We start from the raw sequence: 25,324 nt of genomic DNA, 5'->3' as shown, positions 1-25,324 counted from the left end.
TTATTCATGGATATGTTTGAATACTGACATGTACAGAAGAGAGAAGTACGGGTTAGACCCCAGTAGCGTAGGCAGACATCAACCATCGTCCCCCGCGTGCACGCGCGTACACTCACGCACGTCTGCGCACGCAGCCTTTAGCATCCCCCTGCTACCCATGGGGTTATTGCTCCAAGACCGGCTCCCCGCGCAGTGCCTCCTTCCCCGCTCACGCTCTTGCTTTGACAGCAATGTGGTGTTTGGACATATACAATATTTTACGGGCTTTCAGGACCGCCAAACCACCGGGAACGGTGCTTGAGCAGCTGAAAAAAGAGAGTTCGGTGGCTACAGAAAGTTTGGCTGGTTCTGTTTTTTTCTATTTTTTTTTTTTCCCATGACTCTTCTTTGTGCTTACGAAAGTCCCCAGGTATGGAGTAATTCCTAAAAAAAATGTCTCCCCTGCTCTCTCTCTCTCGGCTCGCTCAGTCCTTTGCCTTTACAAGCAGCTGCTGTTACTTTGGTGATTAGTCAAGAGGCTTAAAAATGAAGATCCGCGGTTCACTTCGCAGAGTTCAACAGAGATGAAATTTCATCAAAAAAAAATTACTGTCTTATCACAAAGCAGAAGAAATGGCCGGTGTACGTGTGTCTCTGTGGGTGGGTGGGGGAATGGAATCGGGTTTCCTGCCTCCAGAAGGACTGCTCGAAAGCCATCCTTTTTTTTGCAAAGATCGATTGAGGAACAGGGTTGGAGGGAGGAATTGACATTAAATATTGGCAAAAAGGGTGAAATGATCAGGAAAAAGTCATGCAGGTTTTTGGATCACCTTTTGTTTTAATTCTGCGCAACAGGACGGTCCATCTGCCCACCCTGGCTCTTCCCTGCTGGGCAAGAGACTCGTTGCTGTGGGCCTTGCTGACTTCATTTTGAAGCACCCCCAGGCTATGGGGAACCCATGGGAGAACAGAACCTGACCTGGGACCGCGCTTGAAGATGGCCGTTTCCAAACTCACAGCCCAGGACAAATTCTGAGGACCGGCAATGAATTTTCAGACCTGCAACCTCAAGTCTGCACGTGCTTTTGAGGTCCCTCAATCAAGGGCGTGGGGAGGAAACCCAAGGGCGTGGGGAAGAAACCCAAGGATGTGGTGAGGAAACTCCTCTAGCAGGCACCCATTTGCACTAACTCACTGCGCAATTTTTTCAGGGCTTCCAGCAGATAATTGCCATGGTTGTTTGACCTTCTCATGCAATGCCTCTGTGATATGATCCATGGTAGTTGGCTGTCACCTTCCACAGCCTTGGGGCACTTTTAGCTGTTCATCTGCCGTCCTCCCAAATCTGAGGGCTTGAGAAGACACTGCAATGGGAATGAAGGGTCTCATTGGCCTGTGATGCTTAGAGACAACATCCTAAGGAGTCTTTAAAGCAAGATATAAATCCAGGGAAGATGATGATGTCTCTCATTGGAATTGTTAAAAACTGTTTAAGATAAATCTACCAGAAAGTGTAAACAGACCATTGGTCCTGCTGTGGGACATGGTGATGGACTAGGTAACCTCTGGAGGTCTCCTCCATCTCCGATAGTCTATGCATAGGATTCTCCAGATTGATTTTTCACAGCATACCAGTCCCAAGGGAGACCTGAAGTGGGGTTGCCAGGCATCCTGACCACCTAGAAAAAGTCCATCTCTTGCTGGCTGTCAATAGGAGAAGGAAAGGGCAGGGTGGCATTTCAACAACGCCACCAGAGAGTTACAAGAGATGCAGGAGTGTGCCGTGAGAGACATCAGGAGTGGGTACTCCTGGAAAGCAGCTGCCACTTGCACGCCTATCCTATGCAGAAGCTCAGCCCATGCAAGAAAATTATAGGCTGGTGGAGACCCAGCTTGCTGGGGCCAGATGTGTAGAGCAGGGCATGACTACAGGACTTGAAAGGAAAGCGGCAGAAGGTGGCAATTGACAGCATGCCCTCATGATGTTGAGGTAGTTCCTTGCCTTTGCAGGGCTGAGCATCAGGGTTTAATCCCTTTCTCGCCTGTGGCTCAGAGGACACAAGTTTTGCAGAGTGGCAGCTGGTAGTTGTGTCACTTGGTGCGCAGATGCCTGCACGGTCTCTCAGAGGACACTGATGTCCTGGGTAAGGGGTAGATGATCACAGTAACTCAGTGCACTTCTGTGGCACTTTGAAGGTAGGTGAGGGACTTTCCTGCCTGTAGCACTACCTCCCTGCCTGCTTTTCTGATCTGGCTGAGCCTTTTGGCAGAGAAGATTTCACGTGCGTATTTCAGCTCAGAGTGGCCCCCTGCACACAAGGTCTGGATCTTGGCACGTTCCTCTGCACAGCCCCAGATTAGGACAACCAGACGCCACAGCCCCAAGGACCTTGAGGAGCAGAAATTTGGATAGGATGCAGCCAGGAGGATTTCTGTGAGTGTCTTACACATCCACAGATGTTCATCTGACAACAAGAGTGGTTTCATATTGGACCAAACCCCAAGAATGTTGCTACAGCTTCTCAGCAAAATACGGAGCAAAAAAGAAATCAGAGGTTTTCTGCAGGGAATGTAAATAAAAAGCACTGGATTTTGCTGCGTCAGCTGCTGCTGAGCCTTTCTATGCATGCAAATGCTAAGGAACTAACGAAGTTCCTTGAAGGAGCACAAACCAAGGAATAAATGGGCTGCTGCAAAGCCCAGGCCTAAATACTCAGGGAGAATCTGGAGCTATTCCTTTGCCTCCTGTAGCAGTCAGCCTGGGTAAGCATTTATCCTGGGAAATCTTCTCACCCTTCCTTACCGTCTTCTTTCTTGGCTTGATCTAATGAGGCATTCTGTCCCCCAAGAAGACGCTGGGAGTCCGCAGCTCACCTCCTCTAGGGAAGATCCCTGAATGCTCAGGTAGCCCAAGGTCACGCATCTGCCTCCTTGTGCCCTGAGAGACCAGAGAGACATTTGTCCTCACTCTCCAGGTGGACTATGGTCGCAGCTCAGTGGAGCAGTCACCTCACCAGCCTTTGCTTAAACCACCTCTCGGCTGAGTAATTAGCAGTTGGCAGGAGGCAATGTCCTTCATGTGCTAACCTGGACACAAACAATTGCCTCCACCAGCTCTTCAAGGAGGGGAACCGTAGCAATCCACTCCCCAACTACAACATGATTCATGGCTTTGGCCTTTCCAAAAATTGGCTGGATATTTGTCTCCAGGGTGGTATCTAGCAAACCTTTCCTATCCTACCTCTTCCTAGGTAAACTAACGAAAACCCCTGACTGAAGACCTTGTGCCTCCCTGTGAGACTAGCAGATGCACAGATAGCATGTGAGAATGGGTTGCTTTGGGCTGACATCAAGTCCTGCCCACAGGCGTTCATCCCTCGTGGAGAAAGGTTAATCTGGAGTGGGACAAGACTGGCCTCTGGTTGTTTGGATGCAACAAAAAGATACCTACCCCAAACACTTTACAGGACCAGTGAATAGAGATGCTAGGATTGGGAAGCGAAGAAAGCCAGCCATAAACAAAACACAACACACGTGTTTCTTCCTGAAGACCATCAATACATGACACATGTTTCTCTAAAAAGGAGGCTTAGATGACAGCTTGGAGCTGCATGCTGGCTGCACACTGGCCATGATTTCAAGCAGCTGGATAATCCCTGCCAGCCAGTTTGTAGCATGGTTACTTGGTCCACCCCAGAGGCGTTTCAGGATCCTCGCCGGTGAACAAAACCAGCCAGTTTCTCACTGGTGCTCTGGTTTCTTAGTCTGAACTAGGTGGGCTGCCCTTCAGGTCCTGAACAACCCTGGAGAGGGTCTGAACTCCACATCGCTTGATGTGTCCTGTCAAGAGCCCCCCAACGTGAGTCAGGGCTTCAGGAAACCTCCCGACAGCTCATCCATCAAAACTCTTTCCCCTCTTGGCTGGGGCAGGCAAAAGCGTTTCCTTTGCATCTCTCATTTCTTGACTCGACTCTCTCCTTCACCTTTTCCAATGGAATTGTCCATGGCTCCAACCCCATCTGCAGAGAGCTGGAGAGACAACAACCAGTCTGTGGAGTGGAAAGGTGGCCAGGACCAAGAATGAGCTGGTTGTCGATGATGCTGATTGTATAAAATCAAATAAATTGGCAGAGGGATGAGGAGGAAGAAGGGATGCCCACACACTCAACTCTGCTTCCCATCCCTTCCCTCCACCCCCCTCCCCCCAAGAAAGTTACTGGTCTGGTTGTTTTATAAAGAAACCAACACAAAGAGAGTCTCTGCCTGGCGTGTGCCCACCCTGCTTCACATCACGAAGAGGCTCAGCACAGCCAGAGCGTGGAGGAGCCACATCTGCAGTGGAGAGGCTGCCCAGTGGGAGAGAGCTGCTGGGCTGGAGGTCCCTGATGACAGACGAGTGGAGCCCCGCAGGAGCCTCTCCTCTCCAGCCACCTGCAAGAGAAAAGAGGCAGCACAGGGTGAGCAGTGGGGTTGTTCCTAACCTTGGTCCCTCTGAGGATTTAGGGCCTGGGGACCGTGCAGCCTTCCCATGTTTGTGCATGTGCAGATGGACCAGGGCCAGTCTCAACACCCCAGCTCTAGTCTGGTGGTCAGCTTAGTGAGTACTGTGTTCAGTTTTGGGCCCCTCACTACAAGAAAGACATTGAGTTGCTGGAGCATGTCCAGAGAAGGGCAAGGAGGCTGATGAAGGGTCTGGAGAACAAATCTTATGAGGAATGACTGAAGGAACTGGGGCTGTTTAGTCTGGAGAAGAGAGGGCTGAGGAAGCACCTTACTGCTCTCTACAACTACCTGAAAGGAAGTTGTAGTGAGGTAGGGGTTGGTCTCTTCTCCCAGGCAACTAGTAGGGGCTGGTCTTTTCTCCCAGGCAACTAGCAATAGGACAAGAGGCAATGGCCTCAAGTTGCATCAGGGGAGGTTTAGATTAGATATGAGGAAAAATTTCTTTACTGAAAGTGTTTACAGGCATTGGAATAGGCTTTCCAGGGAAGTGGTTGAGTCCCCATCCCTGGAGGTGTTCAAAAAACATGTAGATGTGGCACTTCAGGGTAAGGTTGGGTAGGCATGGTGGTGTTGGGTGGATGGTTGGACATGATGATCTTAGAGGTCTTTTCCAACCTATGATTCTATGATTAGCTCTGTTGGAGATGGTGGTGGTAGCACTGTGGCATACAGCAGGGTCAACTCATGGGCACAGCACTGGCCATGCAGCCCACAGGTTTGGACACTGGTTGGAGGTGTCTTTGTGTGAGGTGGGTGCCTGGATGCCCACTCTGGTCAACGGAGATCCATGCAGCCCATGGAGCCACTGCTGGCCAGCAGCTTGACCCAGTGGCCTCTCCAGGTGGAGATGTCCCTTGGGTACTGAAGACAGCTCCACGGGGCTAGAAGACGCTTCACCAAACTGCAGCTGGGAGCCAGGTGACTTACTCCAAGATACAGTGCACATGTTTGTGCGACTGACTCCCACCATGGGTGCCTACACCCTGCAGACAAACGGCACCCTTCTGCTTTTACAATGTGTTGACATCTGTGGCTGAAAATTTGCTTTACTAGAGATTTCTATTTTCGTTAGTTGATAACTGAGATAATTTAGAGGTCTGAACTACTGTGAAGGTGGGAAGCAGGTTGACTAATCTATCCATCATAGCTTTCCTTCTCAGGTCCAGGGGCACCAACCTCATTAAACATTGAACAGGGCCTGGGTTTAGAGTTGAGTCCAAAGTCAAGACCCAGCTTCCCAGTTTCTCTTGCAGTATCAGTGGGGCCCATGTGCCAACAGCACTCCCACATCAGCAGAGGGATGTGCTGCTGTTGCGTGGAGGTTGGTGACACAGTAGGACCATTCTTGACTACAATCACTTTCTCCAGCTTCCCACTTGCTGGTGGCAGCAGCGGTTGGCTGTCTGGGCTGGATGGTCAGTGAGGAGGGAGGTTCACAGCTTCTCCATCACTTCCAGGATAAAGCTCTCAGTGCAAGTTGTGGACCTCAGGCCACTATTTGGATTGCACTAAGGTCTGAGGAGCACTGACTAGAAACAGCTCCTCCAGATCTGGGTGCCAAGTTTATGGCCTGATGAGAGTACGCCTGTGCTGTGCATGGCCACCGATGCCCTGCAAAGCAGTGAGGGAAGCTGAGGCCACATTTCTGCACCTCCCAACTTGCTGCTCTGTGAAAACAAAGTGGAGGGAGGCGAATCAGATGTTTTCCCAGCAAAATAAAAAGAGAAGAGGCTTAAAAAAACCCTGTGTGTAGAACCTCCCTGAAGATACCAGCTAGCCCATTGCAAAGCCCACGCTCAGCCCTTGGAATCTAGTTAAATGACAGCTTCTGTTACCGGAATGTTCAGTAAATCAGGGTCACTGTTAATTATTCAACAGTAAAATAATTCAATCTGAAAATTACTCTGGTGGGTGGAAAATCAAGGTCATTGCTTTTTATTTAAAAATAAAATATTTAATGCCTACTACTGCCATCATCAGTAAATTAATCTGTGACTTGTTTTAAAATAGTTTCAGTTGAATATGATTTTGATACTAACAATTTGCTGATGAGTAGAACCTTTCAGGTGAAATTTTCCAATGCTTAGAAAATCTTAGTCGGTTAAACCTCTATGTTACGACCTCCAGGATCCTCATGTCACGAGAGAGGAATCTGTGCCCCAGGTAGCTGAAACACTTGTCTGAAGCCATGCGGCTGCCCCACAGGAGGGTGAGGAGCCAAACCAGTGCTCCTGGCTCTCCTTCTAGACTCCTGAAAAGCCCATGGATGTTCCCAGGACTTCTAAAAAAAAAAGGTATCTCTCTGTAGCATCCATGAAAGAAAAGAGGTGACCAAGAGGCAGGAGGGCAGAGTCAGGGACAGGAGCATATAGCCCTGTGCTTGATGTTTGGGAGGAATATGTCAGGGCACGAAGAAGAAGGTAAATCAGGGACTCCAGGAGATGGAGGGGAGGTTGGATATCTGCACATGGCTGAAATGATGCAGATGGAAGAGGGAGCTGAGGTGAGGAGGGCATGGAGGAGGTATAGACATGGCCAAGCATCTCTTAGGGCCAGCTCAGCACTCTCCTACCTTGGTGGGCTGGAGGTGCTCGAAGCTGTTCTCTCTGAGGGTTGCCACGGCTCTGTTGGCATTTCGCTCCTGCTTGTACATCTGTGTGGTGGGGGGGATGGATGGGGCCACGGCTGCATTCAGGTAGGTCCCATTGCCAAAGGCCAGAATGGCATTTTCTTCGTGTGGAAAAGAGATGGAGAAAAGCATTGTCAGGACAACATTTCCAAGGAAAAGCACACGCATCTCTTTTCCAGTCTCCTTTGACTCCATCACCCTAATGCATACCCAAGGGTCTTCAGAGCTCCTGTGTCGAATGCACAGAGAGCTGGACACCTATAGACTTTTGAGGACCAAGATATCTTCATACCCACATGCCCAAGAAGCCTCATTAGCTTGCAGGTGATGCTGCTGGAGGAGCAATGTGCTGGGTGATACTTACGGAGACAGATGTTGTCGGTGAAGAGATGCAGAAAGCTCTCACACTCGTCCTGCCGGTTGCCGCTGGCGTTGCATGTGCACCAGGGAGCTATGCTGGAAGTTGAGTTGTCAATGTAGTTGGGTGTGATGGGGCTGCCTGCCGGGAAGGGTGGAGAAGTGTTACCGCACGGCTGGTACTTCAAGAAGGGACAATGATTTCCCTCCTTGCTTCTCTCTTGGGTTGCTGTGCTTACAGCCTCAGCTGAGCCCCTCCGTGATGGCAGCACGAGAAAACCCTTCAAGTGCTGGTGCCACAGGTCTGTTTTTCTCCCAGGGAGGAGAAGAGGGGCAGTCACAACCCTTTTGTTCACCCCACCACCACCAAAGCCTTCAATCAATTAAAACGTGCTGTCAGTCCAAGGAGTGGGCAGCTCGTGGAAACTCAAGTTCCCTAATAATGTTCAAAAACTGTATGTAAGTGTGCGTAAAGGTTTCTGTACTGTCATTGAAAAAGCCAAACTCAATCCCCAGAATGGTCAGGGACAACAAAGGAAGGATGAAACCAGAATGAAATCTTGACCCAGAAAGCTGTCGATCTATCCCATCCATCAGGATGGACCAGGTCGAACGGCCATTGGCACTTCTCTTTGGACTCTGGCTGTGCTTGTGCTAACTGCTGCCAGCTGGGTCTCTGCAGCATCTGAAAACCCAATCTGACATCCTCTGAAGGCATCAAGATGGCAGCGGATAGTGATTTCCAGTGGCATCACTGGTGCAGGCATCAGGGAACCCGTGACAGAGCAGACACCCTGGCACAGCCCATCTATTTCCACCCGAAAGAGAAGCTGGGATCTTGCAGCAGCCCATGGGCATTGGTTTTTCTCCCTTCGCCGTAGCTACCCTAAAGTTACTCCATGCTCATGGCTTAGGCTCCATCTCTAATCACAGCGGAGTAAAAGCCCAGCATCTCCTGGAGGTCCCAGTCACAGCTCTCCACCCTACCGTCCTCACAGCTTTTAGCTGGCCAGAGTAAGAGATGTTTCCCACCCCGAGGAGACATTTCCCACCCAGAGAGTGGGAGCGAGCCCAGCGGAAGGCCGCAGCCCCTTACCTATGATCCCTGTGTACGCCAGCAGACAGGCAGCGTAGCTCTCCCTCCGGCAGCCGCTCGCAGCCTGCGGGGACGGCTGGCAGTTGAACTGGAACTCTGCGTAGCGTGACCTGATGGAGAGAGAGCACCACACGGAGCGTGTTAGCACGGCTATCCGGGGTAAAAAGGGACATAATTAATGGCACGCTGGAGGTGTTTACAGAAGGGAGCACATTTGCAAAATCCTTTGCTGCTGTAGGTGTTGCTAAGCCAGTTTGAGCGAGTGTCATTTTGTTCTCCTGCCGCCAAAATAAACCCAGAAGCAGCTTTTATGCCTTTGAGATAAGACATGAATAGGTGCTGTAGTTAATGTTTTACAGGCTTCCTCTGGGACTGCCAGAAAGGTCCGGTCTTGGGAGAAACGTTTGTTTTCTGGTGTGTGCAGCTGGTTTTTGAGGGCAAAGCTGTTGCAGGCAGCGAGGGAATTCATTCTGTCTTGCCATTATCTGACTCTTCGGTAATAACTTCCCCTAGAGACCTAAGCCTTCATTTTTAGGCTGATTTGCTGAAAGAGGGAATCACTCTGGTCCAGTTTCTCTCTCTTCAAAGGCTGAGCTCTAAATGTAGCTGAGTGCATCCTCAGATTAAGGGAAATGCCCAAAGGCTCAGATATGAAATGCTCTACCCATCAGCAGGGCTCCTGCCACCTCCTCTGCTGCAGCACCCATTCTCAGGAGGAGGTTGGATCTGAAGCCTGTGGAGCAAGAGGTGTGTGACATACAGCTCTCACCACAGACCACCATGTCTTGGTTTTTGTGTTGTCCAGGTCAAAGCAGCTTTGAGTCACACAGTGGGCTTGGTGGGACTGTCTGGGCCATGCAGGGAAGTAGGTGCATCATTCAGCATGTGGGTCCCCTGCTAGCTTGGTTGCATAAACTCTATAAATTGTGCTGCCAGCCAGATATTTGGCACCCAATTCTTTAGGGATGAGTCAGTTGTTGACACATAGGCATCTAGCTGTGGTTGGACATTGTAGGATAGTTAAGACATCCACATAGGGCTTTTGGGTAGGACATGGGACCTACTGGAGTTTCAGATACGTCTAAACAGATGTCCCATGGCCAGATAAGAAGGCATCTCACATAGCATTTGAACTGCTTAGGAAACTCAAGCAAGCACTAGCACTGCCAACACTTGAAGGCAGGGCCCTTAAGAGAACAACCTGCAGTGTCTGAACTGTGAACTGGAGAGAGTCCAGTGGAGGGCTACGAGGATGAGGAGGCGACTGGAGCATCTCTCCTACGAGGAAAGGCTGAGGGAGCTGGGCTTGTATAGCCTGGAGAAGAGAAGGCTGAGAGGGGACCTTGGAAATGCCTCTAAATATCTGCAGGGTGGGGGTCAGGAGGACGGGGCCAGACTCTTTCCAGTGGTGCCCAGCAACAGGACAAGGGGCAACGGGCACAAACTGAAGCAGAGGAAGTTCCAGCTGAAGATGAGGTAGAACTTCTTCCCTCTGAGGGTGACGGAGCCCTGGCCCAGGCTGCCCAGGGAGGCTGTGGAGTCTCTTTCTCTGGAGATATTCCAGCCCCGCCTGGCCGCGGTGCTGTGCAGCCTGCTGTGGGTGACCCTGCTTGGGCAGGGGGTTGGGCTGGGTGACCCACAGAGGTCCCTTCCAACCCCGACCATTCTGTGATTCTGTGATTCCGTGTGACATCAAATGTTTGCTCTTCCTGGGCAATCTTGGAAAAACTGAGTGTGTTCCTCCTCCCAGACAGCCTCTCTCTTCCAGACGTGTTGTCGGTCGTCCTGGTCAGTGTCAGCACTCCCAGCTCACCCTCTCCAGCCCGATTCTCTCCTCCTCCCCCCAAGTCTTCTTTTTTCTCTTCTGTGTTTCCATGTTTGCCCCATACCAACGCCTTTCTCCTGTGCCCTGGCCAGGCAAACTCTTCTTGTTCAATTTTTTGCTGCATTGTTTAGGGAAGGGAGGCACTGATTGCAGGTTTTGTGTTATTCATGTTAGCAGAGCCCACCCCTGCAAGCTGGGAAATTCAGGGGGTTACAGCTGTGAAGAAGCTGCAGGAGGACAAAGCACTGCCAGCAGGATTAGACCTGGTGTATTTTACTCTGTTTCTTTAAAGTGCTGTGATTTGTTTCTGGCTCTCCTTGTGGTTTCTGCACTGCTAGCTTTGACCAGGTCACACATCAACCCCTTGCTCCCGCTGTGTCTCTAGAGGATGTTTTATATTATATATTCAGAGACCAAGGAACCAGATAATTAACAGCTGTGCTGCTTGCGGGAAATGGTTTCCAGCCTCCGGGGAAGCAACTTTTCTCCCCTTTGAACCTCTTCCTCTCTGCTGGGCCCACGTATCTTGTTAGGGAGAGGGCAGTACCCCTCCAGTTTGGATTCACTGGGCAGCCGGGGGAAATCTGAGCAAGAACTGGCGTGGCTCAGGGGCTTTGCATCTTTTAGGCTCAGCTTCAGGTGTATAGTTCAGTTCTCCTTTCATCCATGTCTCTGAGGTGCAGATGGGTGAAGATATTAGTACCAGTCCATCTTTCCAACAGGATGTTGCTGCTTTCACCTCCCTTTCTGAAAAGATATGATTTTTTTTAATTGTAATTTAAAGATGATGTGCTGGTAGGGGATGGCTGCTGGAAGTTCAGCTCAGGAAGTTCCAAAGCTCACAGTAATGAGAGACTGGGACAATACTGGGAGATGTGTCCTACACTCGCTCTTGTGCTCTTCTCCAGGTGTCTGCTCACAGCCACATCTGCACACAGGACACGGGGCTGGGACCACCACGTTTGGTGCAGTGTGGCTGCTGTTACGGTCTTACATCTCTTACTGACAGATGGGCTCCACTCCTGAGACCTGCACGTGGATTAACCTTCCGGAATATCAAGGATGTTTTGAGAAATAGGGGTGAAAATTGTACAGCTGAAGGAAAAAACACAGAAGGGGTATGCCAGTGAGTGTGCACATTGGGATAGGTCTCTGCACGTGTGCGTGCATGGGGCTTAAATGGGAACAGAGGAGAAAACCACCCTGGCCACATACTACAGGGTAGATCTGGAGTGACAGCTGTGACTCTGAGACCCCTATTGCAATCACTAGAACATCCAGCCTTGCAGCAGAAGGATATAGTTTTTATATATATCATTAATTTTTCTAGTTAAAAAAAAAAAAGAAAGCCATGGTTTAAGGCATCTACAAGTGCCTGTGACTGTTAGGATAGCTTGGGTGCTCCTGTAGGATGCTCTAAGCTAGGGGAGATAGACAGTGAGGAGACAAATTGGTGAAAGTGGCTGCAAGCACCACATACCACATTCCTGCTTAGCTTGCACCTTCCTGGAACTGTTCCCATAGCAGGTCTTTCTTTAGGAACAAAGCCAAAAACCCATAGAAAAGGTCTAAAAAAGCTCCAGAGCAAACTTCTCATATCTTCTCCTGCCTGTTAAGGCCTTCTCTATGGAGCATGAGACAAAGACAGGGGTCATGGGAAGGAGCCACTCAGGCAATGGCCTGTGTCAGTGTGTTGTGGTGGGATGGGTGCCTCCAGACAGTAGCCTTTGGGTGGGTGCCTTGGCTCTGGTCACCGGCTTGCCACCGGTGGATGAACCCCAGGCTTGTCCAAGGGACAGCTCTCCATGTTGTCCACCCCAGTGTGCGAACGTTACCTGCAAACGTAGTTTTCCCGGCAGGAGTCCAGAGGCGCCAGGCAGTTGGGCTTCTCCTTGGACTCGTAGGAGCAGGCAGGAACGATGGTCTGCCGCCGGCGTTCGGCACAGGCTGTGTCATCGCAGGGGCAGAAGAGAAGCTCGTGGGTGTACTCGGGCGGCACACGGTCGAAGAACTTGCGCAGAGCCTTGTGGCACTTGGAGCGGTTGCAGGTGTCAGCCCGGGCCAGGCGCCGGATGCAGAAGGAGACGTACTCTGTCCGCAGCCGCTGGCACATCTCGTCCATGTTGCAGGCTTTGGCGGCATCCAGACACCTGTTCACCTGGGTCACCTCGTTCTCAGACCCTGTGGGGTGGTGGGAGATGGTGATGTGGTTTTGAGCTGACCTCCCCGACAGCAGCACTACCCTATGCTGAGACCTTCACCCCCATCCTGGTCCCATCCATGGCCACCTTGGTGAAACCACCACCCACTCCAGCAAGGCAATGGCCAGGGTGAAGTCCACATTTGCTCTCTGTGTTCTGGCATGACCAAATCTACTTTCCCTACTCACCTCTCCCAAGAGATGCCACAGCCACACAACAAACCTCACACCCCAGAGCCCCCTCCAGCAACTTCTTACATTTAATAAAATGAAGCTTTTCCCTAACCTGGGCATCTCATAACACCTTACCAACATGAATTAACCAACTTGAGGCCTGGGGAGACCGCAGCCATTAGAAAGTCTGTCTGCTTATGGCCACGACTGGATCCACCGGTGTGATGGGATCTCTTCTAATGGACCTCCTTTTTCCAAAATGTTGCTCAAGACCAAACACTGAGTTAGTGACACAGTTGAGTCTCCTGATACATGGGTGGTCTGCACTAACACTTGCACCCCAGACTCTCTACCCCATGCAATGAGTTTCCTCAGGCCTCCAGAGGGTCAAGTCTGGCTTTGCCAGCAGTTGTGCTATGTTCATCCTGGGACCTGCCCAGCTAAGTGAGAGCTGTCTGGGTCTCAAAGCACTACGACAGTGCTCTGACTTCCCCCATCCAGACCAGTCCTGCCCAGTATGCCCATCTTCTAAGCAGTGACACTGCCTTTGTGGGATGGGGATCAGAGCTACAATCCAGCCTGATGTCCTGGGGCCTTGATGCTGCCTGCGTGTGGGTACATGTGGGTCTCTCCCCACACCCTTTGCCAGGTCACCCCTTTGCTGGCTTCAGCGAAATTGCTCTGCGTTTCCACCCTCTTAAAGAAGTGGGCAAAGAGAGTCCCAGATTAGCAATCTGGGTGGGAGAGAAGGGGCGGGCTGTGGGGCTGCAGGGAATGTGGAAAAAATCCCACAACAGTGAGGACAATAAAGTAAAAACTGTGGTGGTGGATGAGAAACACACTGTCTTCAGTATGCACGTAGGGTTCTCACGAGTTTAGATCCCAATGACCTCCTCTGCAAATAGGGAACAGATAAGAGTGAAAGATATTTGTATAACACTGATTTTAGGGCTCCTTCAAAGATGATTGGGGCTCTTTTTGTGGAGGGGGGAAATGCTACCGAGTCCCTGGTAGGAGTCATCTGAGACATTAGGTTCTGTCTGATCGTAGAGATAAGATGAAGGTTCTCCAAGCGTGAGAGAGAAAATGAATCTGAAGCCTTTTTTCACCTCTCTGAATTAAGCCCATGACCTAATGCACAGTAGAAGGACTTTCTCCCCAGCAGAAAAGGATTTTTCACAGAGGAAAAATCCCCACAATGATAAATTTCCAATGCAGAGTCAAGCCCTATCTTTGGCCAGGAGTTAAAACCAGCCAGTCACTGCTGACAAGTGTTTAAACATTGACAGTCTCTCTGAGCACTTCAAAACTGGTTGCCGTCCTTCATTTTCACTGGCATTATCAGATTCTCCTTCTCTGAGTATTTATTTTTCCCTTCCCATTGTCCCTGATGCTTGCGGTGAGCTAGAAGTCAAATTCCAAGTTTAGCAGTTATTTTATGACGGGTGAAACTGATGGTCGGTGTTCCTACCACGTAGATACTTCCCTTTAAAGATGCCCAGAGATGAACATTGTTAAAGCATCAGTTTACGCTGGGGAGTGTCAGCAAACCTGTAGGAAACAGTTACTTGGAAGGGTTTCATTACCCATTCAGCTAATGAATCACAGGGAACACGGCAGCTTTTCTCCTCTTCCCACACAACGACGGAGGATGTGCTTTTTTAAATCACCACTACAATTAGAGTGGAGGGATATAATTCCATTTGTACATTTTTAACTGTGGCCATATGTAGTTTATGCAGAATTGGGTGAAAAATATCTGTTGCTCCTACTTGGCATAGAGTCATGGGAGTGTCGTGTGTTTCAACAAGTTCTTGGGAATTTTTTTTTTTGGCAGATTTGAGAGAGGATCCTTTGGCAATGCTGACCTTATGATCCTGGGCACCGGACAGGCACAGCATGGCAGGTTATAAGTTATGTTATAGAAGGTGTCGATGAGTATAAATAGGGGAAAAGAGGTTAAACCACGAAACGTCATGTGCCTAGATGGATGCCGAGTCCTTTGGTACATATCCCTGCTGCTCTGGCCCCATTTGCTTTGCTGCCCAACCAGTTTCAGTTTGCCTTAAAAACCTGACAATGTGTTAACGATGCATAAAAATCCCCGTCCTTGGATTTTGCCATGCTCTGAAGAGCCCTGTATGACTTCCAGTGAAAAAGGAAAAGCTCCAGTAAAGAAGGCCATGACCCGGCAAACAGCTTTGTGCATGCTTCACTTTCCATGCTCAAATCAGTCAAGTGGAGTCAGCAAGGAGACGTGATGTCAGGGAGCACCCCCCTTCCCCTCGCTGCTCAGATTGTCGAGGGCTGATGGGTTAATTTGCTCCCGGACATTTTCACCTAACAAGTGCTCACCAGCGCAGGGACTGCAGACACCCGTCGGCTGCAGGGACCTGCTGCTCCTTACTCCCTTGGGTGCACTCCAGCTGTGGATGCCACCCCAGAGTCAGGTGCACATTTGGGAAGAGCTGCAGCGGGACTGCTGCTTTGGCACATCTGCCAGAGACACACGAGGAGTACGTTACCTGCTCCCAGACAGGTAGTCTGGTAACAAAAATCACTGTCAATAAAGCTTCCCCATGGCTGTGGTGCATAAGCACAGTCAAATGCTGGTTGTGGTGGCAGCTGTGGTGTTGGTGATGGATGGCTTAATAGCTACCGCATTGACCTTTTAACTGCTGAGCTGGGGGTTCATGCCCTCAAGGGGGTTAAAAGGTGTTGGGCAGCTCTGCTCACGTTATTAAGCAGATTACATGATGCAGAGCAGAACATGGGTCTGAGTCCTGAGGTTGCCCTCAGGGCATGGGGTTAAAGGCTGTGGCTGGGATCAACCGGTAGGTCGAGTTATTGACCTTTTTGCCTGCAGAGTTTGACACTGTGACTGATGTGGAAGCACCTCCTCATATTTAACAATACCCGAGCAGCTCCTGCTCGGCAGGTTGTCTGCATGGCACAGGTCATCCACTTGCTATGGAGAATCAGCCAATTTGTGATGGCTCGCTGGAAGAGGCCGTCCCACCATGCCCCTCAGTCCCAGTCCTTCACAGTATGGACATGAAGAAGCCAAAGAACGAAAATCACAAGTGCTTCCTCCTAGGACATGTTCTTCTACCAACAGTTTAGCACAGGAATCATAAGCAGCTCCTTGGAAAAATGATTGCAAGGTCTCAGCAATGCTTTGTGAAGAGACTAAAAGAGATCGTAAAGGACTGCCTTTTCCATAGCACTTGATCCTACAGCCAGTTCCCCCCTAGTTAGAACCAGTAAGTGCAAGAGCATCTTCCCACACACCTACCTGCGGTGATGGATGCCAGCCGGACGTAATCAAAGCCTCTGATGAACGGCTCATAAGGGGAACTCTCCAGTACATTCATGCCTGGGTTGAAAACAGAAGTTAGTGAGAAGGCAGCTGACGTTCCTGAGGGATGTCCGAGATATATGAGGTTCAACAGCTGTAGTGAAGGTTTGCTTGGTGAGTCCAAGAGGATGTATGCTCTAAAGGCCATAAGTAAACAGGTACCCAGACTCACAGGAACTTATGTATGACCATATACTAAAGAAGGGAACAGAATGTAACTGGCTTTCAAAAATATATCACAGCTTTGGAGCAGAACAGCCTCTCAAGGAACTGTTGAATTGCAGCTCTCGAGAACTCAAGTCTTGGGCCCCTTTACAGGGTTGCCACTGAGGACACCAGACTCTAGCACAGGCTCTTGTTCATGGGCAGAGTTCAAACCACCAGCTCCCCACATACATGGGGCTTCCATCACCATTCTTGCTATTTTCTATACATCCCTCCCTCGGTCAATGGTTCTGACCTATTTCTAGGACACAGTCAGGGCTGTGAACAGGGTTGTGTGTGTGGGAACACATGCCTTCATAATCATGAACATCTCTCCCTTTCTCCTAGTCAACAGCCCTTTCTTACTTGGCGTGGAGCTAATGACCCATAGCTCCCATGGAAGCTTCCCTTCTTCATTTTTAAGTTGCCAGGAAGCTAATTTTATTCAATTGGTTCTTCCTTTTCATCCGCTCAATGGTCTGTAAGTCCCCGTCATCCTGATGGATGCCACAGAATATTATTGAAGCAAACAGCTCGGTATTTTTTTTTTTTTTTATTAGACATTTAGATGGATATGGACAGCAACAGCAGATGTACTGGCTGGGATAAAAGAACTATCAAACCTCATGCTCCGGGCATATGCTGATCACCAGCTGTGGTCAGGAAGAAATGGCTCCCAGGGTACACAGCCCTGTGCAATTACCACAGGTGCATTACAAGGCAGCTTTACACCTTCATTGAAATATCTTGCATCGTTACTGGCTGGAGAGGGGCCCATTTCTATGTTCCAGAGTAGCAGTTTTATGTCCTGATGATATAGCACCTTATCAGAGAATTGTTATCGGGTTGTCATCATGTTATTGTGTCTTCAGATGCGAAGGTGGCTAAACACAGGCGCGCTCAAGAGAAGCTGAGTAAATAGCGTGCTTTGTAAATTCCCTGAGCACACACTTCCACAATTGATTTTATAAGAGGGTTTCTAGGAAGCTTTTTACAGCCTCCTGGGTATGTATGACTGAGAGACAAAGCTCTGCGCGGAACATGTGGGTTGGCTTCCATTCTCAGTCAATTAAACATGTGTAAGGACTCTGAAACGTGTGACTATTATGAAATATATTTCCCCAGGGAAATTAAGGCGAGGAAATCAAAGGATTGGGAGTGTGAATCTGCATTGCAAGTGAGCTCAGTGCTTGAAAAAATGTGAGGCTCAGGACAGGACAGCAGAGCAGAAGTAGGGCAGAGACTTGTATGTCTCCGATGACAGTCCCCTCACAAGTCATCTCCAGGATGGAGGTCCCAAGCCGCTGGGCAGGGTGCCCGTCTAACCTGGCCATCCAGCATCCATCTCCTACTCTGCATCTGGAGACCCACACCTGGCCCCTGCCTGCTCCCAGCACTCCCTGCCTTCCTCTCCCTGCTCTTCCAGCAGTGGTTCCAGAGCTGGAAGTCCTCCTGACACCACTGTCCTGCACAGCCACGTCGCAGACGAGCTGTGTCCATACCTTCAGGCCAAAAAGGTCAGCGGGGAAGAAGTTGTGACACAGCCTGTTAAGACAAACGGAGAGGCTGGATTGTCACCTCTTCCCCAGGCTTCACTTCAATGCAAACAAATTCACCTGGCAGGTAATTGTGGGGAAGATTGGATCCTGGAGGGTGCTGAGGTCTCTTATTTCCCCAGTCAGTTCATAGCATCATGCTCTGCACCCTGCAAGCTGTCGCACCTGAAAGCTTTCCGGGAACTTGATCAAGCAGTTCCCATTCTGGCAAGCCTGTACATTACAGTCTCCATCCTCTTTGTTTTGCTTGGCCTTTTGGCCTGTGTTATCATCACCCCTGCACCTTCCCTTTCAGCTTTCAGCCAGCAGTGTTTTATTAATCTATTTCGCAGCCCATGGCTGGAAGGTTCTGTTTTATTCCCCGCTTTAATTTTCATGGTGCATAAAATACTCACCAGCCTGACAAGGAAGAGTTATGGCCACTGAGGTGCACTTTTATGATGACTCTTAAAAAACGTCAAAATCCAAACTTACTAAATACCGGCTCTGGGAACACTTTAAATTCCAACTTGATGTCACCAGCCCCAAATCTTCACTAACCCAAAGACAGTGATGCATTTTTGAGCCTCCAAGAGAGTGATTTTTTTTTAAGTTCATGTTGGTTTTTTTCCTTGATGCCCATGCTTTGTATAGTGTTTCTGTAAAATCCATGGCTTCCATGGTCTTGGCTAGCATACTGAGATGTAAAACATACCATGCATTTCCGCAGCGAAAGATCTCAAGGTATACTGGTAATGTCATAGAAGAGAGGCCAGGTTAAAAAAAATGAAGGAGGTGTCTCAGATTTTCAGGATTGCTTTCCCCAAAATGCCGTTAGCTTGGGGGTCAGTAGGTCTTGGGAGGGAACAAGATACTACAAGGGTGACCTTATTTGTGGCCATTTGGGTTCTGGGGAGCTCTGCAGAAAGCCCAAGCAGTAATTCACTTTTAGGAAGATCATCAGAAATGAGTACCCTGCTCAACTGACCTTCCATCAACGTGTGGTGGATGCTCCAGTAGACACTCAAGCAGTGCTTCTCCTTTTTCATGCCTCGCTTACACTTGCAGCCATATAGCTGGCTGGAGAGCAGGGCTGTCACGGTGCTCCGGCACTGGTTCTTGGCATCGGGGCCCAGCTTGTTGGCTCCATTGCCTGCAATGCATTGCCGGAGGGTCCTGAATTTGGCGCTGCAGATGGGGTCATTGGTGCAGGACTCTCCTGCTTGAAGGCAGTCCCTGCTCGAGCTGACAGCTTCTGCCATACCTTCTGCAAGAAAACCAGAGAAGGGGTTTGAGGGTGATGGAGCAACCCCAGGTGGGAAATAAATTTTGTCTCCCATGAGCTGGACCAGGCTGGGATGTCCATCTTCATGTGCAGAGAAATCTTTCTCATCACCATGCACTCTATAAGCAACAACCCTGCTTCTTTAGATGGGCACATCCCTCCCAAGCAGGTCAACTGGAGGGTTTAAGTGCCCAGACTTACCACTCCTGCTCATGGATCACCCCCATGATGGGGAGCACTGGCTGCTTGAGTGTACTGCAGCACTGCTCAGCAGCATCGCAGAGGAACGGGAGTGGGTGAAAGGAAGTTGGAGGGATGTAAGGAGATAAGACACAAACTGACATTCAACACCTCAACCCAGCACTCTCCCATATTGCTGGACCACCAGCAGCAGTGAGATGCATGTGGCGTCTAGCTGAGGAGCCAGAAGGAGAGGTCACCTCCCTCCTGGAGGCCAGACTTTTCTTAATTTCAGAGAGTGACCCTAGATGGGGTCAGTCTCGAAGCAGGATTATATGTGACCAGTTCCTGGTGCTTGCTCTTTCCTGCTTGGAGCACAAAAGCTGTCCAAGCCTTTTGCTTCTCCAGCTCCTTATCTCATTTCTCTCATCTGATGTTAACAACACACCAATGCTATGGAGACCCCAGCATCTGCTCCTTGCACATGATTTAACTGTGCCTACACCTCTCTGAAGCTATGAATGGCTCTCTGTGGGGTGTTTGGACATGGAGTCAGCCCACATGTGTCCCAGGAGTTGTCCCTTGTTCACTGTCACCACCTCCCCAGGACTCCCCCTGTTTTGCCTTGGCTTTTTCCAAGCTTCTGTAAATTCTCCTCAGCGACTTCTAGAAATACCAGAAGTGCTCTGTTCCCCATGCTGAAAGGACAGAGGATAGCACGGGAGGAAGACGTTATCGCTACGTGTACACCCATAAATTAAACATGGTGTGTGGGGCTCTGTGGTGGTGTGCCCCCATCTCCTGGAGCAGACCATTTCCATGCTATTAAATGCTCTTCCTCTCTAAAGCAGGCTGGCCATGTCCAGAGTGACTCCCGGGGATGTGCTCACACCAGGGCTCACGGCTGCATCGCTGCATCCCGGCAATGGCAGGGCCAGAGGCTCAGCTGTGCTCAGCAGGGCATGGGTGATGGAGAGGAGATGGGGGCCAAGACAAGGCAAATCGCACTATTTCCAGTTGGTGTGGTGTTCTGGAGCATGTTGACATAGGTCAGGCATGACTGCACCACAGCCTGGGGGAGTGATGAAGAGGGAAACCTGGTTTATGGAAGGGGAGAATCAGTCCCTGGGCCTATAACATAATTTTGGATCCTGCTGTACTGTAAAAACAGAAACCGCTGTCATGACCTTGAAGAAGGACTTCTCAAATATTTCCCAAAGGAACTCCTTGTCTCTAACATAACTTGTCTTCTCTTTGGATAGGAACCAGAGGGATAAGGACACCTTACCCTTCACAGAGTAGATAAAGCGGGGGCACCTTCTGGTTTTTGGAGCCTCTGAAGAGTCTGTTCCTGGTGAGACCGTACTTGGAGAATATTAGAAAACCCTCTCTCCTGAGAAAAATGTAGAGCCCTGATTTCTGAGGGCTTCATGAGATCTCCCCTCTCTCCAAGAGTCTAATGATCTCTACTTAAAGTCTTTTTCCTCCTTCCACCTGTTACCTCTCTTGCCCTGAATTCCTACACCTGCTTCTGCTGCCCTCCCAGTTCAGCCTGTGAGCCCAGTATATCCATTTCTCTTCCCTCAGCAGTCACAGAGTGTTTGCTAAGAAGGAGCTGCTTCTGTTGATTAGAGTAGAAAGTAGCAGCTGGAGTTCAGGTATTTCAATTATGTTTATTACAAACTTTGGGTGAACCCACCAGGAGGTTTCCTGGTGAAATATCCCAATGGCATCTCAAATGCGAAACCTTTCATCAAACTCCAGACTATTTCGAAGTGCCTCATGGCCAACGTCAAGCTTTCAGTTATTTCAAATCTCAGAACACCTCAAATTTGAGCTCTCCTACCCCTGATTTATTCATAGACCTGGTTTATTTAGCACTCAAGGCTTATTTGGATCTGCCAAATGTGGAGAGAGAAATTATTTCCAACATATAGGAAACTCTGCCTTGGGCTGTCATATCTTGAAGAACTCTGAACACAAGGAACCAGTTTCCTTGAAATAGCATTTGGTCTGCAATTTCACCGAGATCCATAAAATGAGCCGGAGTTGCTCATAGTCTCTGCTTTCAGACACCATTGAATTTTCCATGCACGCATCTGAGCAGAATCCATAGGGAAAAAAGGAAAAAGTGCTCAGCTTATTTTGCCCTGGCTTCCTCCAAAGGATCTCTGCTGGACAAGGATAAAGCATGGCAGATTTTATTCTAGAAGAGATGACTTTGTCAGTGTCATGTCAGCTGCTAGAAAAGCAGGTTAAAATAGAAATTATGACCCTCCTTCCCCCTCTCCGCTACATGAATTGCAGAAGATACTCCCCAGGATGGTTATAAACACAGCCAGCCTGTAAAAGTTGTAAAACACTTTGGGATCCCGCTTTGAATAAATCAAGCAGATTGACCATTTGAGAAATTTTCCTGCAAAATTTTAAGTAAATATATCCTCAAGCTGAGACTTGCTTCATAGAACAAAGGTCAGGGGTGAATATTTACAGCCCGAGCCCAAAGCATAAAGCACCCCCGTTCAGACTTTATGACAGAGGTGCTTGAAGCAACTTGAAGTGGAGCGTCACGAATGACCCATTCCATAATCATGTCGCTTAAAAACCAAATCATTCAGGGGCTTTTATTGTTAGCGATGTCTTTGCAACTGAGACAACAGAACACCACGTTTTCCTCCTCACACTACCCCTGAGAGAGTAATTTTATGCAACATTAAGAGAGCGCCTCTTAGGGAAAGAAAAAAAAGTCTCTGTGACTTGTAAAATAGATGGTGCTTCCTAACAGGCAGGGACAAAAGCACAGTCAGGTCTTCTCTCCCAAACATGGAGTGGCCTTTCTGGTTTTGCCTTCAAAAATAGCACCTTGCAGACTCTCCGCCACGGGTTTTTTTCCACCTCTGCCCTTGATTGACCAGGGTGCTCAGGTAATGCATCGGGTTGTGCACGGCTTGGGCTTTCCATGTCTCTGCTTTTCTAATAGCAGCCCTTCCAGCTCCCCCTGCTCTCTTTAAAAGGCCATTTGTCTGGATTTTTATTCCTCGCTTGCTGCTAATTTCACGCTGTTTACGGTGGGCAGATGGAGTAATGAGTTTATTTTCGCATCCTGTTTGTAGCTATGCTCCACATCTGTTTCTGGTCTTGCTTACCTCAGTGACACTTGCACAAAGTTACTCCTAATGCGCAGGAGTATGACAAAAATCTGGCTCTTCCCATTGCCCTATCAGACCCTTGGTTCTTCTTATAGAGGTATCTCAAATGCGTTTTGTTGAACATGGTCTGGTTCTCCTCCAAGGAGACCATTTCCTTCACCAAGGCAATGCAGCTGTGCCTGGGGTACAGAAGTGTGAAGGTGACCCCATAAGGTCTGGAAATGGTGAACAAAATGCCTGGAGAGCACCAACATGGGGCCCTGCCACTCTGCCTGTCCGATCCAACCAACACTTGGGCTTCAGATGTTGTAGGAGGAACCAGCTTGTCTCTCATGGTGCTGGTCAGCCTGGGGCTTTGGGATACATCCCCCTCCCCTGCAGCTTTTGTATGTATTAGGTGTAAATCCTCTTACAGCCCTGATTCATGCACAGTCCTAGGGAGTGATGAACACTGCTATTATTTCTATGACAAGCTGTTGACTCCAGAATTTTTGGTGTTTGCTTTTACAATATTTGCTGCCAAGAGGAGAATAACTATCCAAAATCTCCAACAAAGCAACAGAAGTTGTTTATTACCCCGTTGGTGTAGCTGGACATCTTTTACAGAATTCTTCCTAAATCAGGCCTGCCAAATCTTGCACAATGACTACAAGTATGATGCTGAAGGCTCCTGCCTCTCACTCCCTGCATGCTCATGCATCCTCCATGCAGTGAGATTCCTTCTATTCAGGCACCTTATGTGCCTGCCACACTTCAGAGGTCTTCTGCTGACCGGACACATCACATGCAACATGTCATGGCTGACCCTCTACAAGCCTTGGCTTGCCTGCAAAGGTGGATGGCTCTCTTCATGCCACAGTCTGCCAGCCAGTGCCCAGGCCATGTAAATGTCTGGGAGAGGACATTGCAAAGTGTACTTACATGCTGTGTTAAATGTGACAGACACCTGCAGAACCAGGATCTAAACCTCAGGTGGGCACTAAACCATCACTCTGTGTTCAAATGGGAGAAATGGCCATCATTGGGCAATCCTAACAGGCTGGGTCAAATTAAATCTGCGGGACAGATGTTGGTGCTTCCTATTAGGTAACTGCCTGATATCCAGAAACTTTCAACTTATGCAGAGCTGTCAGAAATAAGTTGTTGCATGCAGTTGTCCTGGAGTGAAAAATGATGGGGAAGGGAGTCTGCAAGAAATATTCCTAGTGTTTCCCAAATATTCATAAACTAATAGTGGCAGATGAGTGGGGCAAGGTGGCTTATGCAGGTGGTCACTGCTAAACCTTGTTTAGACTATGTTTTCACATCATTATTTTACAGCCAAGTGCTCAGGATCTCCTAAGGAACAAACCCTTGCATACAGCTCAAACTTCCTTTCCCATTTATTGTTTAAATAGCTGTAGAGTGTGCACAGGACTGCCTTTCCTCCAAGTGCACACTTCGGATATGCCTCCACCTGCATAACTTAAAATTTTTCCAGGCGTGCAAGAAGTTGTGGCTCACAGGTGTCCTGCTCTCCGGTGGTCCCATCTGCAATGGGGCTGAGGCACTCAAGAGTGCTTAAGGCGTGCAAGAGTGGTGATGTTCCACGGGGAATTCATTGTCTGCGTTACACTAACATGTACTCACATGGGCTCATGTCACTGGGCAAAACCCCTGCACCCTGCCTGATCTGGGGAGAAGCATACAAAGCATAACCTCTGCCACACCGATGGTCCTTCCGCAAACCTGCCTGAGAACAGCCCTTCCATGAGATCCCACACACCTTGTCCAGAACTCATAGCTGTCATCTGGATTTTGTGGTCCTCAGCAGTCCCTTTCAGCATGCTCCAGGCAAGGAAAATTTACCTTCCCTTATGTCTGTCTTTCCCTGAGCTTAGTGCACGCTCAGTGTTGTTCCAACACCATGAACGCTTCGAGGGCTGGATCAATGTTTTGCTGGATTAGATCAGAGCAGCTCATGCGAGGAGGATGACACCACTCATTGCTACCAGCCCTCTGTGGATTTAGATGGGTTTACAAACATAACACACACATAATAAAATCCCACAGTACAAAGTGATCTTATTTTGCTAGTCACTCTTCCCAGTCGACACTGGGGTGGTGGAATTTGCTGAGAACACCTCAGGAATATAATGATTGAGGGTGTCAAAGCAGTGCCGGAAAGTTCAGGGCAACAGCATGCTGCATGTTGTGAGCAGGCATTAAAAATATGCTGCCTGACACTTCGTACCTACAATTCTGACCTTTCTCCCCTTACTTTCAGGTTAGAAGCAATCTTGTCTGTATTTTCTCAGTGTCTTCAAGCAAGGCTTTACAGGCACTGAGGAAATACAAATAAATACAGTAACATTCACTAAGTGTTTTCTTCTCTAGTAGCTGATCCACATAGAAGATAATTTACTCTGTGTATGGAATCAAAACCAGAAGAAACCACATTCCTCTGATCTGTCATCCTGCTCATCATAGACTAATCTCTGATACCTAGATACCCTCAGAGAAGCCTGAAAACTTGAGGCGTCCTGAAAGTCAAGACCCCTGCTGTGGCAGGAATTTTACTAAGCAAGCCATCCCACCTGCCCTTTGGCATGATGGATCTGCGCAAGTCAGATGATGCACAGACATATTAGTGGGCAATTCTCTGCCCTGTTGGGACTTAAAATGCAAAGTGAGAGTGAACTGTGACGGCCACAAGTGTTAAATGAAAGCCAAAGTGGGCTCTGTAAGTCAGGTTTTAGACATCTGCTGAGATGAAGTCAATAGTCCCTAATTTGTCTTTGACAGCCCTTCTCATGTGTGTCTCTCTTAGCCATTTGCCAAGTCACTCTGACTTTGATGAAGCCTGAAAAG

The 25,324-nt window shown here is 49.0% G+C and overlaps 1 protein-coding gene across 1 annotated transcript in view; it reads right to left on the bottom strand.

Moving 5' to 3' along the window:
• GFRA4 (GDNF family receptor alpha 4) overlaps window positions 1–25,324 on the bottom strand; it is a 76,910-nt gene continuing 51,586 nt past the window's right edge. Inside the window, exons 2-8 of the mRNA XM_075420253.1 lie at window positions 18,849–19,127; window positions 16,059–16,139; window positions 12,225–12,570; window positions 8,565–8,674; window positions 7,476–7,610; window positions 7,055–7,212; window positions 1–4,410 (exon numbers count right to left, since the gene is read on the bottom strand). Of these exons, the coding sequence (XP_075276368.1) occupies window positions 4,264–4,410; window positions 7,055–7,212; window positions 7,476–7,610; window positions 8,565–8,674; window positions 12,225–12,570; window positions 16,059–16,139; window positions 18,849–19,127 (1,256 nt within the window). The 3' untranslated portion in view covers window positions 1–4,263. The remainder of the gene's footprint in view (window positions 4,411–7,054; window positions 7,213–7,475; window positions 7,611–8,564; window positions 8,675–12,224; window positions 12,571–16,058; window positions 16,140–18,848; window positions 19,128–25,324) is intronic.

Source organism: Opisthocomus hoazin, chromosome 5 (assembly GCF_030867145.1).
Source record: "Opisthocomus hoazin isolate bOpiHoa1 chromosome 5, bOpiHoa1.hap1, whole genome shotgun sequence".
NCBI lineage: Eukaryota > Metazoa > Chordata > Aves > Opisthocomiformes > Opisthocomidae > Opisthocomus > Opisthocomus hoazin.
Note: the sequence above shows the minus strand (reverse complement) of the source record. Positions and strands in the feature narration are given on the sequence as shown.